A 16,886-nucleotide genomic window follows, 5' to 3' on the forward strand; every position below is an offset into this window, starting at 1 on the left:
AATACTTTGTTCCCTAATCTATTTGATTTTCCAAGAAGCTGGAGAAACTGCATTCATCTCATTAACTTTTACTGTAGAAAGCAGTAGTATTTAGACTATTGTTTTGCAGGTCTGCAATATTAAAAGCAGAGAGTTGTTAGCCTCCTCTTAACCTCCGAGTTTCCTTATTACTGTGGTTTACTATTTTAGCTCTCATTTTAGAGAGGCTTTCAAATATTAGACTGTGTGACAACTCTCAATGTTCTAGGTGGAGTAGAAGTGTACTCTCAGACTCCTGCTCACTTGCAGTTTTAACACTTGTAGCTACTTTACTCTTTAGAGACCTCTACCAAAACTGAAAGTCTCAGACCAGGGGCAAAAACTAATCAGAGACAGGGCTGGAGGTGCAGAGTCTGGGAGAGAGTTAAGGTGTGGGAGGGCGCTCAGGGCTGGGGCAGGCAGAAGGGGCAGAGCACTTACCTAGGGCAGCTCCTGTTTGATGCAGGGGGTGTGCAGGTGGCTCTGTGCAGAGCGACACCGCCCCCATGGACATGATCCTGGGAGCTTGCCCCGCCCCCCAGCAGGCAGGGCCACCCAGAATGCAGGGGCTTTAGGGGCTGCAGGGCCCTGGGCTAAGGGGGCCCCGGCCTGCAGCTCTAAAGCCCCTTTCAGAATGCGGCCCTGCGAGCATGGGCCGGAGGACTCAAGAGGAGCAGGGGCAGCCGCACAGCCAGCGGACGGAGAGAAGCGGCGCTTTCCCCTTCAAAGCATCACTTCTCTCTGGCCACTGGTTGCCCCTGCTCCTCCTGAGTCCTGCAGCCCATGCTCGCAGGGCCAGGGCCCCAGGGCCCCCTTAGGGGCTGCAGGGCCCTGGGCTAAATCCCCTGCGTTCTGGGTGGCCATGCCTGCCCGGTGGGCGGGGGGCAGCTTCCCCACTCCCGCACTCCCACCCAGAAAGTCCTATGGTCCACCAAACAGCTGTCTGGCGGTGGGGGAAACGCTGGGAGGGAGGGAGGAGGTGGAGAAAAGAGGAACTTTACAAGGGAGCATTGCACAAGTCAGCCAAACGATGTTTTAAGAGAGCACTGCACAACTTTAAACAAGTATGCTTCCTAATGGAGCAGTGATATAACTTCGAAACAACGTTAAGCGAGAGGAAATTAAGTGAGGAGTTACTGTATAAATTTTTCTTCTTAAGCTTTTTGTTGTCTCATCATTTATATGCTTGATGAAGTTAATAGCAAAACGCTATTTAATAAGGAACTAAAAGAAAGGAATTAGCATCTTAGTATGGTGGCTCTACAATATAAATGAAGGAAGCTATGCATTTTTATTTCAGAAGCTGGAAAAATCAGAGTATCTTAAGCCATCTGTTTAGTAGATAGCAGAAGATTGAACACTTGGGGTCTGTCTAGAGCTGAAAGTTAAGTAAGGACATTGTATATATACAGACCCAGACTAGCTATTTCATTCAAAAACTTGTATGCTTTCTTGATGATGCCAAAAAACAAAAGTTCAATGAAAGATTTCTCATCTAGTTTTAGAACCAGATTTGGAAATCTGACACTGAAACTTTTAGAGAAGAGAACAAAAGGAACAGTTTCCTGAATTTCATGCTAGATTTTCATACAAATGCAGCCATCCAATTTTTAAATTGAAGTGTTAGTTTGCAGTGGATGGAAGGTTTGTTATTAAAGGGAGACCAACTTAAAAAAATTGTTTTTAAGAGATAGAGCTAGTAATTGTTTCAGGTATTATGTCTATCCCACACCAATATGGTTTTACAATCTTCCCCCCACTCTTTTTAGATTTTGCTTTTCCTTTCAGCTATGTGATTTACATCCAGGGAAAAATGTGAAATGGACATACTGAATGCTGTCAAATGCAAATAGACTAAGAAACAAAATCAAATTTTATTTTTTTAGTCATATTAGTAATAGTAACCGTAACAGACTACAGTGTTTTACACAACAGTTTATATTTTCAGACAGAAGTATCAGTTTAAAGCCACCCCAAACTGAAATTGACAAGTACTAATGAAGATGAGGAATAGATCTTAGGAACTAGTGACATATATAGAGGCTGGTACAAATTAACCCGCTACTCTCACACTTCAATGTTGACTTGCAATCTCTGCTTCTGCCAACCAAGACTGCTAAATGTGTCAAGTAGTATGACAGTTTTGCAGTGTGAATCAGTCTATATTTAAAGCCAGGCTGCAAGAAGGGGGCAGGGAGAGAAAGCATTATTCTCTGTTCATTCATCTACCAGCAACAGCATTCCACATGGCAGAATCTGAGGAGTCATTTTCATCCAGTTGTGATTGCCAGTGAATATGCCTCAGAGCGAAGTACCAGATTTCTAGATATATTATTGGACAGGTTAAGTCTTACAGTGTGTAGAGTCAGTCTAAACATTAACCTTTGTAGACTTTTCACATTCATACAAATTAAATTATTAAAACAGATTTTAAACATTTAATATTAAAATTGAAGCAAAACCTATCAAATTAGAGGCTTCCTTTTACCAAGTCATGTAACATGATTAACTTTTTGAAACCAAAATATGTGAATTATGCTCATTTTTACATAATGGGTATATGTCTACACACAAGGACAGTGCTATTTTTAAATAAGCTATGCCAACAAATGGCAAGCCCCTTAACATTAGTATAGGCACAGTTTTAGCATCTTTGACCAGCTGACATGATTGTAATGTGGCAACACAACAGTGTGCTTACTTTACAAGCCATCAATGATCAAGTGTCACACAAAATCAGCCTATTTATAGTACAAAGTCTGGTGACTGACAGTAAGTAATAATTTTGTACAGTTTACTCTTGATTACCAATTCTGTCGTTCCAAAGAAAGTAAGACTTTAAACAGGCATTGAACAGTTAGGATAAATCCAAGGTCCACTGAAAACAATACAGGGAGAAAAAACTGATTATGCAATGATTACTCCTTCCTGTATCACTGCAGCACATGTGAGTTGTTTTATGTTCACTTATAATTTGGATTTTGACAGTGTTTGTAAGGCCTCTAGCACTAACAAAGGCAACAAAATATATTATATAGGTCATGTAACTAAAAACACCACTGGCTGCAGGCGTTAAGCAAAACATCTAAAAGACATTACGATTAAAAAAAAAGGAATGGATAAACTTGCTCTCCAATGCTGGCTACTCTGCCTCCCTTCTCTATCTCTTAACACCAATGCTCATAATTTCAGCTTAAACAGAACTCCCCCCACCTACCCTCTTCCTTCACTTTTTGTCTCTCATTGCCACTCACTCTCCACATTGTGTGTCATGGTTACACCACTCTTCATGCTCTCATAAAAATATCTCTGCCTCTAAAACAGTGGTTCCTAAACTTTAACAACCTGCGAACCCCTTTCACGAAAATATCAAATCTCACAAACCCCTCCTAAAAATGAATATTTCCAGGGATTTTCTCCCTTACCTGAGCATAAACGATACAAGCAGTGATCTTGGAAATAGTGTGTAAACATGTCATAAAAAAACTATTATTTATCATTACATTATTAATTTTATTACACTATGAAAACAGACTAGGTACCGAATGGCTAGACAGCAGTTCTGCAGAAAAGGACCTAGGGGTTACAGTGGACAAGAAGCTGGATATGAGTCAACCATGTGCCCTTGTTGCCAAGAAGGCTAATGGCATTTTGGGCTGTACAAGTAGGGGCATTGCCAGCAGATCGAGGGACATAATCATTCCCCTCTATTCGGCATTGGTGAGGCCTCATCTGGAGTACTGTGTCCAGTTTTGGGCCCCACACTACAAGAAGGATGCGGAAAAATTGGAGAGAGAGTGTCCAGCGGAGAGCAACAAAAATTATTAGGGGGCTGGAGCACATGACTTATGAGGAAAGGCTGAAGGGAACTGGGATTGTTTAGTCTGCAGAAGAGAAGAATGAGTGGGGATTTGATAGCTGTTTTCAGCTACCTGAAAGGAGGTTCCGAAGAGGATGGATCTAGACTGTTCTCAGTGGTAGTAGATGACAGAACAAGGAATAATGGTCTCAAGCTGCAGTGGGGGAGGTTTAGGTTGGATATTAGGAAAAACGTTTTCACTAAGAGGGTGGTGGAGCACTGGAATGGGTTACCTAGGGAGGTGGTGGAATCTCCTTTCTTAGAGTTTAAGGTCAGGCTTGACAAAGCACTGGCTGGGATGATTTAGTTGGGGATTCGTCCAGCTTTGAGCAGGGGGTTGGACTAGATGACCTCCTGAGGTCCCTTCCAACCCTGAGATTCAAAGAAAATGGCACACTCTTCCAAGAATTCACTAATTTTGCTCCTATCACTTCGATTAAGCCTCCTACATGTTTCATCAAGGAGTACCAGACGTGAAACAGCATGAAGGTATTTAAGAAGCCAACTCAATTAAAGAGTCCCTCCCACAAGCATTCGGGTCTTGTGCATTGTTTGCCTGGACTGCTCAACTACAACAAAGCTTAAACTTGTTCTGCCAGGAAGTCATGGTAAGAGGCTCAGGCTGCCGGCCCCTGCGCCCGGAGTCCGTAGGGACAGCTCTGTCCGCCATTACAGAATTTTTTTCTGAGAACCCCCTGATAGATTTTGTGAACCCCCAAGGGTTCATGAACCCCAGTTTGGGAACCATGTCTCTAAAACCTACTGGTACCTCTTCAAAACAATCCCTCCCTCATCAATAATCCTAACACCCCCCCCTCCTCAGATCTGTTTGTCAATTTTGTTTTTAGATTGGGGACCTGTTGACAGAGGGAACATTTAATTTTGCTGAACACAGAAAGGACAGTTAGCTTATTATACTACTCATTAGCATTCCAAAAATCTTGGTGTTCCCCTACAAACAGAATTTATGACTAGCTCTTGAGGCCCAGCATAAAAGGACAATGTATTACAAACTGGGAGACCCACGATTTCAAAAGCCTCAAACTTACTGAATGCGTATCTCACTATCATTTTTTAGGGCAAAGCATTTTAGTTCACAAATTTGTATGGGAAAAAGTGCTACAACAGCTTTCATATCTGAAGCTTCCCTGCATTCCCAACTGGAAGCAGCACTGCTATTTTTTAAATCATAACACCCACGAGCTACTGGAAAAAATATAGCTATCACTTGCCTACAAATTGATTTTTAAAGAAGGACTTAAATGCTTATCTCAGAAATGTGAGAAGATTTAATATTTGTCAAGTTCTTGGCAATCCTCAAATAAAACATGCCTTTCAAAGAAACTAGAATGTGGGACAAAAAAATCAACTCTACTTTACACTTTAAAAAAAAGAACTCTTACTGATTGTGTCTTTCTTCAGCATGGCTAATATCCACTTCATTTCTGGTACTCACTCTACTGCTATTTTAGGCATGCCAGCCTTGATAATCAACCTTTTAGCAGTGCTTTCTTCCAGCCAAAAATTAAAATCCTTTATTGATATTAGTACCGTAGTTTGGAGGTCAAGAGGAGTCCATACTAATACATGGATCAGGTAGCAGGAGTGCTCTTTAGCAATGTGTCTTATTATAAACAAGTGTGACTGCCACTGGCTTCAGAGAATAAATTCCAAAATAGCACTGAAACCCAGACATCATAGATGCTAACATAGTACACTGGCAGCAGACTTTAAACAGTTTGTTTAGATATCAGTTTCATGCGAGCTCGGACCCACTTCAGAAGAGACAGGGAAAGTAGATGCTTGAAAGCAAGAACTAATTTCTTAACAAGCAGAGAAACTCAAAGTTTCTGGTTGCCAACCCACAAGTGTATAAAAACATAAAATACATCTCCCCCCCCCCCAATACCCGAGTTAAAAGTACACAAGGACACAAGACAGCTGGTAAACATTCTCGGACACAACCCTTAAAGGACTCGTACAATGATAAAGTGAGTCTTAATGAGAAAAGCTATTGGAAGAAAATAAGCTAATCACCCTGAAACCCGATACAATTAAACGTGTAAAATATATTCAGTCTCATCAATTGGTTGAATACTTGAAGTTCATAAGTCTGAAGTCCAAGTTAACAGTGAGGCTTCTGGACATTTCTTCATTTACCATCATGAAGTGCATAAAATCTGCTTTTAAAAACTTATATTGAGGTTGGTTTGTCTAGCTGAACATGCTAGGATTGTTCTCAAAGTGCTCCAGTTAATCAAATCATTTCCAAAAAAACCCAAAAAAAATAACCCAACACCTGCACACTGGTTAATTACTAATTCTTCAGGGTAACTTTCTAAGAAGCTCTTGTGCAAGAGCTAAGTGTTCAAGTAAGGGATTTTCTCTACCAACTTTCCTTATTAAAATAAACATTTCAGTGCTTGTACCAGAGAAAGCAGAAACTCAACATGCTTAGTTTTTCCTGCATAAATATTTGACCAGTTGCACATTAAACTAGTCTTCATACACAAGTCTATGGCTGTATGGGAGATGAGAAAGCGTATAGTTTTTATTGGAGAAACACAAGGTATCAACTGAAAACAGAAAGAAAGCTAAAACAAAACAAACATGGATCTGGACTATTGCCACTTAAGAAAATAAGAGCTCAATGGATCCCTTTAAAAGGAATATTCTTTTTACTAAAACACCCAGACATCAATGTTCCTTATAAGTCTGATGAGAATGAACAACATTTCATGAGCCACCAAAGTGGCCCCAGATTGTAGTATGAAATGGAAACTAAGAATTATTTGGTTGATTTATACTTTAATCAAGAAAGTTCTACTACTGCAATTTGTTTAATAAAATGGTAATACACACCATTGAGAAATGGTAGTGGTAAAATTTCAAGATAGCAAAATTTGATTTATACAAATTTCAAAAAGGTTTACATAATTCACACAACAGTTTTCATGAAAGTATAAAAGACAAAATCGAATTACAACAATACTTTAAAAATATTAATTCCATATATACCATAAAGTTTTTATTCAGTAATGTATTTTATATCTAATAGGAATGATTTCAAGTTAATTTTACCTATACGGTAGCATGTACTTGAAAAGTATTTACTTTGGTTGGTTCGTCATAGATAGCAATGTCAACCCTAAAAACAATCCTTTAATTTGAGACATGAAAGGAATCTTTAACACTTGAGATATTAGCTAATATCTCATGCTTGTCAATATTTATTAAAACTAGAAAAACATTAAAAAATGTCTATTTCCAAAACTACTGGATTCTAGAAATTGTATTTACTGTATCTTGCCACACAGGCCTCTTGATGGCTTGTCTACATGGATAGTTAACAGGCGGCAAGCCAGGATGTAAATGTACAGCGCAACGGCTTGCCCTGCACTAACTAGACAAATGAACCCTGTTACTATATACCAAGTTCTATAGCGTGCTCTGACATACTCCTATTTAGTATGTCAAAGTACACTACAGAACTTAAAGTGCATGGTAACAGGGCTTATACGACGACAGTGTGCAGCAGACTATTGCGCTGTACATTCACACCGTGGCTTGCCATGCACTAAGACATGGTCTACACACAAGGGTTAGTTTAGTTAGTTGGTTGAGTTGACACACATTAGTTGATGTGCGATGTGTAAGCCATATTAATAGCATGCACATGGGATGGCTGTCCCCTCTTTCAATTTGAATCATTCTGTACATGTCAAGGGTTTGGCACATAGTGAGCATGTGGTGTTCTTGGAGAGTATCCCATGGTCCTTTGCTTCACAGCTGAGCTTGATGAATCCTGGATTTTTTCTCATTGCACACTGCGGGCTGTATAGCAAAAGCCAGGTAGAAGCCAGTGGTATTCTGGGACATGGGCTCAAATTAAAAAAAAAGAAACCCTGATTGCGCTCTGTCCCATGCATTCTCTCTTTCTGGGTAAACTAGCACCAGTTTCTAATTGCGGTGTGCCAGCATGGACCCAACAGTACTCTGCCCTGCTGAGATTACACAGAGGCTGTCTGGGCTTCATTTGAGCTCTTAGAGGCAGGTGTTTTGGACTTTGTCTGCTGTACCACTGAGCAAATGATATGGCAGCAGCAGTGAAGGAATAAGCACAAGGATGACTCCAAGCAACTGCTACAACACAAGTTTTCCTGGAGTAGCTTTACATCATACTGTGCCAATTTTGGACTCAGGAAACAAGCAGCAACTGGTGGGAAAGGGTCGTTCTGCAGACCTGGGATGATCAGCAGTGGGGAGAAAATTTCAGGATTGCGGAGGCAACCTTGTGTGAGATGTGCTGAACTAGCCCCCGAGGTGCGGCGACAATGTACCACATGTGGTGCCCCATATCCATGGAGAAGAAGTTCACCATTACTATCTGAAAGCAGACCTGAATGTTACCAGTGTAGAGAACCAATTCAGCATAGGGAGGTTGACTTTTTGGCCTCTGTCATGCAGCCGTGTAATACCTTGCATAAGGAACTGTTGCACTGGGTTATAAAGCTTTGTAATGCTCAGAAGACAGATGGGTTGCCCACATGGGGTTTCCCAAATTATATTGGGGCAACTGATGGTACTTGTATACCTATTTGCCCCCTACACCAGAACTTGGAGTAAGCAGTATTTCTCCATGATGCTCCAAGACCTGGTTGACCACAGTGACAGGTTCACACACACAAATGCAGGGTGGACTGGAAAGGTCCACAATGCTAGGATCTTTCAGAACTCAGTTTTGTTTACCGTAACAAATAAAGGAAACTTTGCCTCTAGGATCACTATAGGCATTAACTGTGTGGAGATGGTTCCACTTATCCTGAGACCTAGCTTATCCTCGGTTTTCCTGACTAATGAAGCCATTCAGCAGGAGAATGTCTCCTGCTGACAAAGTGCTGTCCACCCCAGCACTTTTCCTCGTTAAAGCTTTTGTCATTCGGGGATGGGGTGAGGTGTGTTTTTTCCACACCCCTGAATGACGAAAGTTCCAATGATGAAAGTGCAGTGTAGAAAGCAGACTGAGGCTATGTATTTCCCCAGCAGACATGCGGAAAGTACAGAAAAATAAAAACAGACTGGGTTCTGCACTAAGCGCTGGTGTGGACAGTGTTACTACTGCCACTTGTTGGGGGTGGATTAATAAAGTCAACTTTTAAGAGCTCTCTCCTGTTGGCACTGAGTGGCTACACAGGAGATTGTACAGCGGCACAGTTGCATGAGTACAGCTGTGCTACTGTAAGCTCTCTAGTGTAGACATACCCTTTGGACCCTTACGGGCATGCAATGCCCAAGTCTACCTCATGTAAACTGAGAATACTAAGCAAACTTTTTCCCCCCTCCTTGTTTCAATTTGCTGAATTTCACACAACTGAATGTTTTCATTACTTGAATATGCTGCAAGAGGGGAAACAGAGTAGAGGCTGTGGCTGTACCATACTACCATTTTGAGCAGGCAAATGGTTGGAGTTTTGTTTGAGGAATTGGCCAAGCAGGACAAATGCGGAGAGGAAAAAGGAAAACCGGTGAATGGGAACATGCCCTCAGGGCCTGGGCTTGTAAACAGTCTATGATTGTAGCTTTAGCAGAAGGCAGAAGCAGACTGTCTAGGTGGTTCATCTGTCATTTTCAAAACATGTATGGGGTACTGAACAAATGAAGGGGGAAAGCATGGGTTGCAAGAAGGAAGAAGGAGCTGGAGACTCAGAAAGGCTCCTAGCTTACATCTGGCAAAAATGGTTAAAGCCATGGGATACCTGGACCAGGAGCTGGCACAGCAGTATTTATAACAAATTTTAAAGACAGATATTTACAAGCTCAGGTTCCCAGTATAGGATCTGCCCTCTGAGTCCCAAGCTGGGTTTCTTGCTAAGAATCAGGCTTGCTTCCCAGATGCCATCAGGCTCCTGAGGCCCAAAAAGATGCTGGGTTTCCAGGTAGAGCGCATCACTGCCCTTTTCATGTTCCTCTCCGATGACTCTTGCTGTTCTTCCTCAGGAGGGCTGTAGACTCAGTAGTAGTGCAATTGCATAATATCTTGTCCAGATCCTCAAAATATGGACAGGTTATATTTCCATCCTGGCATCCCTGGTTTTAATACAAGTTCTCCTGAGCCGTTTGCTCTTTATCTGGCATTGGTCGGCATCCCAGCTGTGACCTTTTCAAGACATCTGAATAGCAATGTCCACAAACATTTTTATTGCAGTGGCTGATCCCAAGAGCTTGTTGCACTGATGTTTCTCCCCAGACAGTCATGAGATCTAGGGTCTCAGCATGGCTCTAAATGGCTGCTCGAGGCACATTGTAAAGGCTGCTGGAATATTGCTGTAATGCCAACATATTGGAATCCAGGAGCAAATGATCCAATGTTAGTACTGTGCCAGTTTTAAAAACAGAAGAGAGGACCATCCAGTCAGCTTGACCACAGAGCAGAGGGCACACAGGTAAACAGACAAGTAATGGATGCCTGCAAAGCAATGTGGGATAGCAGTTGGAGGACTGCCAAAACTAGTGTGCAGAAACATGGCATACACAAGAATAATTGACTGGATTAACTCAATTAGCATCAAACTTAGTACCCTTTTAAAGAAGACTCCAGAGATTGCGATAAATGCAGGATTATAAAATGCCTGTGCTAGATATATCATCATGAGATCCAGACACCAGAACCCTACTGCATTTTTAGTGCAGGGTCATGTCAACATTTGGCATTTCTAGGTAATTGTCTTGTGTGTAACTTGACTGTGATACACACGACAGCTAGTCAGATTTAAAATCCTATTAACATTCACACAAGATGAAACATCTACAGTCAGATGGAAGGCTCTTATGCAACACATGTTGATAGATGAAACGCACCATTGATAGTTGCTTCAAGAGCAAGGTGTCAGCATAACATGCTTCAGCAATTTTACCATCTAACGGGCAGCAGTTAGATGACTCAAATTATCTTCACTAATTCCCACTTCTGAAGATATTTTAAGTGCACCAGTGCTCCATATAGACCAGAGCAAAAACAACATCTGTTTCTGCAATTATATATAGATATTACCATTTATATAGAACTTATATTTTCCAATCATATTCTTTTAAAGGTCACATTTAGTCCACAGTAATTTCTTCTCAACGTTCTTATTTGTTATTCCATTTAATGATTCTTACTTTGAGTATTTGTGCTTACAAGTTTACTATCCAAACAACCTCATTAAGATCTTGTTTACTGTGTAAGGTTTGCAAATCAGTTTATTTTCACAAGGGTTAGAGAGGGACAGAAGCCAGATATTACTTGAGCACACTTATGCACAATACAAACTAGTACAAGTCAGTAGTTAGCAATGTGAACAGTTTAGTCCTCAGTAATTCAAGTTCCCCTACTTTGACATGCAGATGTGTCAAATAAGCTATTGTGCAAAGAGCTAGGCCACCAGGTCTTAAAGCAGTATACAATGGAGGAATTAATCCAGAATTGGGCCTTCAATGTTCTACTGGCCAACACCCAAAACTCTATTCAGAAAATAGTGCCAAATCTTTGATTAGGCATAAACTAGAAAAGCTTTTTTCGTCAAGGCCCACTGGTCCTTTTCATAATTTTTTTTAAGAGTATTTTAAGAACACTTACAACTGACTGGGTGCCAGTCCAAGTCCTTGCAGCTGACTGTGGGCCGGTCAAGGACTGTAGAACGAACCCCCACAGGACTTGTTCAATGAACAAGGAACACTTCAACTTTGCCTTCACTAACTAATCATATAGCAGTGTGTACATTTAAAAACAAAAACAAAGAACCCTACCAAACCACACTGCACACACAATTCTCCCCCTAGGGAAGAGAATGAATAAACCATGTCACAGATGTTAGTCACACTGTTTAATGTATTACTGGGAGGCACTCATATTACAGCGATGACAGCTGCGTAAGAACTTATTATAGGTGGGGTTGATAGCACCTCCTATTAAGATTGCCTGACGCTTCCCATAAAACCCTCTTTCAGTTACTTTTAACTTGCTAAACTGTTTGGGCTTAAGTTAAGTTTTCTATGCTGTAACTGCCCCAGGCTTTTTAAAAGTTTCAGTTAAAACAGTAAGTGCTTTGCCCATTCTAAAAAAATTCTGGTGACCTTTCCTTTAAAAAGCTCTAGCATCCCCATGCCTGTGATCAGAGGCTTAAACTAGGTAGGGGGTGCCCTGTGTGTCAAAAATGCTTTTGCCATCCCCACAAAAAGCATGTCCACTGTTAACACAGCTCAGTCTCAGAAGTGGTGGTGAAGGGGGTTTACCTTGCAATTGCAGCTCTGGGCTGTTGCAGGCCAGGTTAAGCATCAGACCTGATAGAGAGAGAGTCTCTCTCCTGTGCTCTCAGTGCTCCCCAGCTGAGTTGAGACAGCATGGAGCACAAAGCTGCAGGATTCAAATGCAGAGGGGATAAGAAACAGACCTGGAGTGGGGGACTGGACTGGACCCTGGGGTAGAAGGGTAACTAGGTGTTACACTAGAGACTGGAACTGGGATGAGAATCTTTACTCTTGAGGCTTAAGACAGGCTAAGTGAGAATAGAACTTGGACAGGACCAGGGTCAGTGCCCACTAGAGCACATTCCCCTCCAGAGCCTGGAAATGGAATCCAGGATTTCTGAGTCTCACCATTCCAATGCTGTCAGCAAGCATTGGGAAGCCACCTGGCAAAGAGGGTGTCCAATTCCCCTCTAGTGCTAGTCCACATAACAGTAGTAGGTTGTCATCCTGGTCAGTTATACCATTAGTTCAAGTGGCAGAGTTCTGTGTGGTTGAACTAAAGGGTCTAACTGTGCTGATGAGACATATGGTGTCAATATGATGCCATATAGGATTTATTTTTAGTCTGCTTTTTTAAACCTGGAAAATCAGACACAAAGTTATATTTTAAAGCACACTAAGGAGGTTGCAAAATCAAGTGCACAAAAGTTCAGAAATGTCAGAATTCAAGTTGCCTGAGTAATCTTAATTCAGCCCCTTTGTGCTTACACAATACAGTTTCTAACAGAACCCCTGCTTCATTCATTACACAGGATGGGCCTGTTCTAGGAACAAATGAATGTTCTGTAGTAAAGGAGGCTGTTTGTGGAACATTGACTCATTTGTTGCAGAAGTTGGAAGGTGGGGAGTGAAGGGGATTTCAGGAAAAGCAAGGACTGGCTCATAATTAAGGCAGTTGACTGTTGCCCTGGAAAACTGGATTCTATTCACACCTCTCCAAAGAGTTCCTAGGTGATGCTAGGCAAGTCACTTAAATCAGGAGATCACTGGTGGTCACTAATTGTGTATTCTTTATTTTCTGGGTCCCTGACATGGGATCCAGAGATCTGATTTGCAGAAGTGTTGAGCAATCACAGCTGCAATTGAAGCCAATGGAGCTGTGCTTTGAACATATGAAAGGCTGTAATAATAAGAACTCAAAAAAAAAAAAATCAGGTCCTAGGCATCTCAAACTGGGCACCCAAAATTAGTGGATGTTTTGACCTTAACCTCTGTGCTTAAATTCCGCATCTGTAAAATGGGGACAAGATCTCACCTCACAAGGGTGTTGTGAAGAAAAAAAAATTAGTGTTTGTAAAGCACTCATATTATAGGAACAAATAGATAAATTAAAAACAGTAACAAGTCATCAGGACCAGATGGTATTCACTTAAGAGTTCTGGTGGAACTCAAAACAGAAAATTGCAGATCTACTGTGGTAGGTAAGCTATTGCTTAAATAAGCAAATCTAACACCGAAGTTTTTTTAAAAAGCTCCCGATTCAATCATGGCAATTACAGGCTGGTAAGTCTAACTTCAAGACCAGGCAAATTGGTTGAAATTATAGTAAAAGAATTATCTATAGTAAGCAGAATTATCAGACACAGATTCACATAATATGTTGAGGAAGAGTCAACATGGCTTTTATAAAGCCTCACTAATCTATTAAAATTCTTTGGGTGGGGGGGAAGAGAGTCAACAAATATGGACAAGGGAGATCCAGTGGATATAATGTACTTGATTCAGAAAACCTTTGACAAGGTCTCTCACCAAAGGTTCTTATGCAAAGTAAGCCGTCATGGGATAAGAGGGAAGGTCCTCATGGATCAGTAACTGGTTAAAGGATAGAAAACAAAGGGTAGGAATAAACTGTCAGTTTTCACAAGGGAAATTGGAAATAGCAGGGTTCCCCCAAATCTGTACTGGACCAGTGCTGTTCAACATATTCATAAATGATCTGGAAAACGGGGTAAACAGTCAGGTGGCAAAGTTAGAAGATGATACAAAATTACTCAAGATAGTTAAGTCCAAAGCTGATTGTGAACAGTTTCAAAGGAAACTCAATGTTGATAAATGCAAAGTAATACACATTGGAAAATATAATCCCAACTATATGTACAAAATGATGGGTCCTAAAATTAATGGTTACCATTTAAAAAAAAAAAGATGATGATCTTGGACTGTCTGAAAACATCGGCTCAATGTGCAGCAGCAGTCAAAAAAAGCTAACAATGTCAGGAACCATTAGGAAAGGGATACATAAGGCAAATGCCATAATGCCACTATATAAATCCATGGCATGTTCACCTTGAATACTGTGTGCAGTTCTGGACATCCCATCTCAAAAAGGATATATTAGAATTGGAAAATGTACAGATAAATGCAAAAAAATATTAGGGGTATAGAACAGCTTCCATATGAGGAGAGAAAAAATATTGGTACTGTTCAGTTTAGAAAAGAGATTAATAGGTCTATAAAATCATGAACGGTGTGGAGAAAGTAAGTGTTATTTACCCCTTCACAAAACACAAGAACCAGGGGTCATCCAATGCAATTAATAGGCAACAGGTTTAAAATAAACATAAGTACTTCTTCATTCAACACAGTCAACCTGTGGAAGTAATTACCAGAGGATACCATGAAAGTCAAAAGTATAAATAAATTTAAAAAAGAATGAGATAAGTTCATGGAGGATAGGACCATCAAGGACCAAGATTGTCAGGAACACAACCACATGCTCCAGGTGTCCCTATACCTGGAACTATCAAAAGCTGGACTGGACAACAGGGGATGGATCACTCAACAACCCTGTTCTGTTCATTCCCTCTCAGGCATCTGACAATGGACAGTGCAACAAGACAAGATACTGGGCTAGATGGACCATTCATCTGACAATATGGCCATTCTTACAGTCTTATAGAGATGGCACCATAGAAAAGCCAAAAGGGAATTAATAATTCTGCCTTGAGAGTAGTGTCTGAATAGCAAGCAGTAAATGAAGCATGGGGGCATATATTAACAGTGAGAATAAAACAAAAATACTGAATAGGTACTCATTGAACAAGCACAGTTTGTTCTATGCACTGAATGAGGCAAAAATCCAGTAGGGAGGTAAAAATAGTATGTGATCATGTAGTAATGCTATTATAATGCATATGCACATGCACAACAAGGCCAAATTAAAGTTACAACGGCAAACAATACTGGTATTTCCTAACTTCTGAATAATTGACTTTGCAACCTTAATGTTATTTTAAAAATGTAGCTTTTTCTATGTAATGTAGAACAAAAATAGAAATTTGATTTATTTTCTTCCTGTGTTCCTATTGTAGAGCAGCTACATTTTAGTTTTAATATGGCCTAATAGGAGTCCTTTTAATGAATGCTTGTCTGTAGCCTCATCCAGAATTAATCCTCTCAAGCATCATGTTCACTCTGATACCCTTTTAAAATTCATAGTTTCTCAGGATCTTGCATATATGGATTTCAGCTTTTTCAAATAAAGTCTACATTTTATATAATGTATAGAAACAAGGTAGGTGAGTTACTCTCTTATTGGGCTAACTTCTATGGATGAAAGAGACAAGCTTTTGAGCTAGAGAGAGCTCTTCAGGAAACCTTGTCTTTTTCACCCACGTAAGTCAGCCCAATAAGAGGTATTACCTCATGCACCTGGTCACACAATTTCTCATTTACCCTAAAGCTTCTTGACAAAAAGTGAATGATGTAAATATCTGTAACTGAGTATGATTATAGATAATAATTCATAAAGTAACACCAAAATAAGCTGTAAGCATTTCATGGGCTGCATTCCCAAAGCAGAACTCTTTGGGCATCACAGAGATTTTAGAAGCAAGTTCATTTGAAATAAAGAACACTTAACAGGAATGGAGGGCAATCCTTCAGAGTGGGGTAGAAAATTGCTGTAAACAAATGACTCATTTGGAGGGTGGCAGTCACAATTTCACTTGCTTGATCAACCTGTGAAACTTTGGCTTTTGGAGGGAAACTAAGACCTGTGCTGAAGTGTAGCACAGAACTCTGAGCCCAAGGCAAGGGGAGAGCTAAGGTAGCTTTAATTCTGAGCTGTTTTAGGGGCTGGATGGGCCCTCAGTGTAACAGACAGGCCTCCAAGACTGTTCAGGTCCCAGCAGCCTGCCTGGGCTGTCCTATAGGCTGCAGTGCTGCCCAGAATCTCTGTAGTAGTTAGAGCCACAGTCCTGCTCCAGATATTTCCCCTCCCCTTCTCTCCCTTTGCCCTGCCTTCCAAGCTAGAGTTTTTAAGTCCTCTTAATAAAATGTGCATCTTTACACAACGAATTTAACACTGAATTGCTGCTTCTTACATCTTGAACTGGAACATAATTTAAATTATTTCACAAAACTGTAAGAGAATGTTTTTGATAAATGCTTTGGAAAATTTAATTTGCAACCTCCCTCAAAACTATCCATAGTGCGTGCACCTGACTACACCGATTATGTACAAACTGTTGGGGGGACTGGATGACTCGTTATTGATAATGGAATACTAATCCTTTATCAAATACAACACAGCCTGAATTGATAGTGGCTTAAAAGTCATCATCATCATTGTGCTGTTTGATGGCCTAATTTTTAAAAACCATAGGTATTACTTTGAACAGTAAGTAGGTAGATTTCAGTTACTGAAACCAGTTTTCTTTTATTAAGGGACACCCATAGTAGTGGGTCCTGTAGCAATAAATGGAGAGCTGGTAACCAA

General features: G+C 40.6%; 1 protein-coding gene across 2 annotated transcripts in view; it reads right to left on the bottom strand.

Moving 5' to 3' along the window:
- Nucleotides 1-16,886, bottom strand: part of NEDD4 (NEDD4 E3 ubiquitin protein ligase) — a 102,739-nt gene that overhangs the window by 38,659 nt on the left and 47,194 nt on the right. Inside the window, exons 2-3 of one of the 2 annotated variants that reach the window (XM_044979694.1) lie at nucleotides 3,144-3,148; nucleotides 2,090-2,115 (exon numbers count right to left, since the gene is read on the bottom strand). The exons of the other annotated variant lie outside the window; for it this stretch is intronic. Of the exons in view, the coding sequence (XP_044835629.1) occupies nucleotides 2,090-2,115; nucleotides 3,144-3,148 (31 nt within the window). The remainder of the gene's footprint in view (nucleotides 1-2,089; nucleotides 2,116-3,143; nucleotides 3,149-16,886) is intronic. 2 annotated transcript variants of the gene reach the window in all.

The sequence above is a fragment of the Mauremys mutica genome, chromosome 11, assembly GCF_020497125.1.
Source record: "Mauremys mutica isolate MM-2020 ecotype Southern chromosome 11, ASM2049712v1, whole genome shotgun sequence".
In the NCBI taxonomy this organism is placed as follows: domain Eukaryota; kingdom Metazoa; phylum Chordata; order Testudines; family Geoemydidae; genus Mauremys; species Mauremys mutica.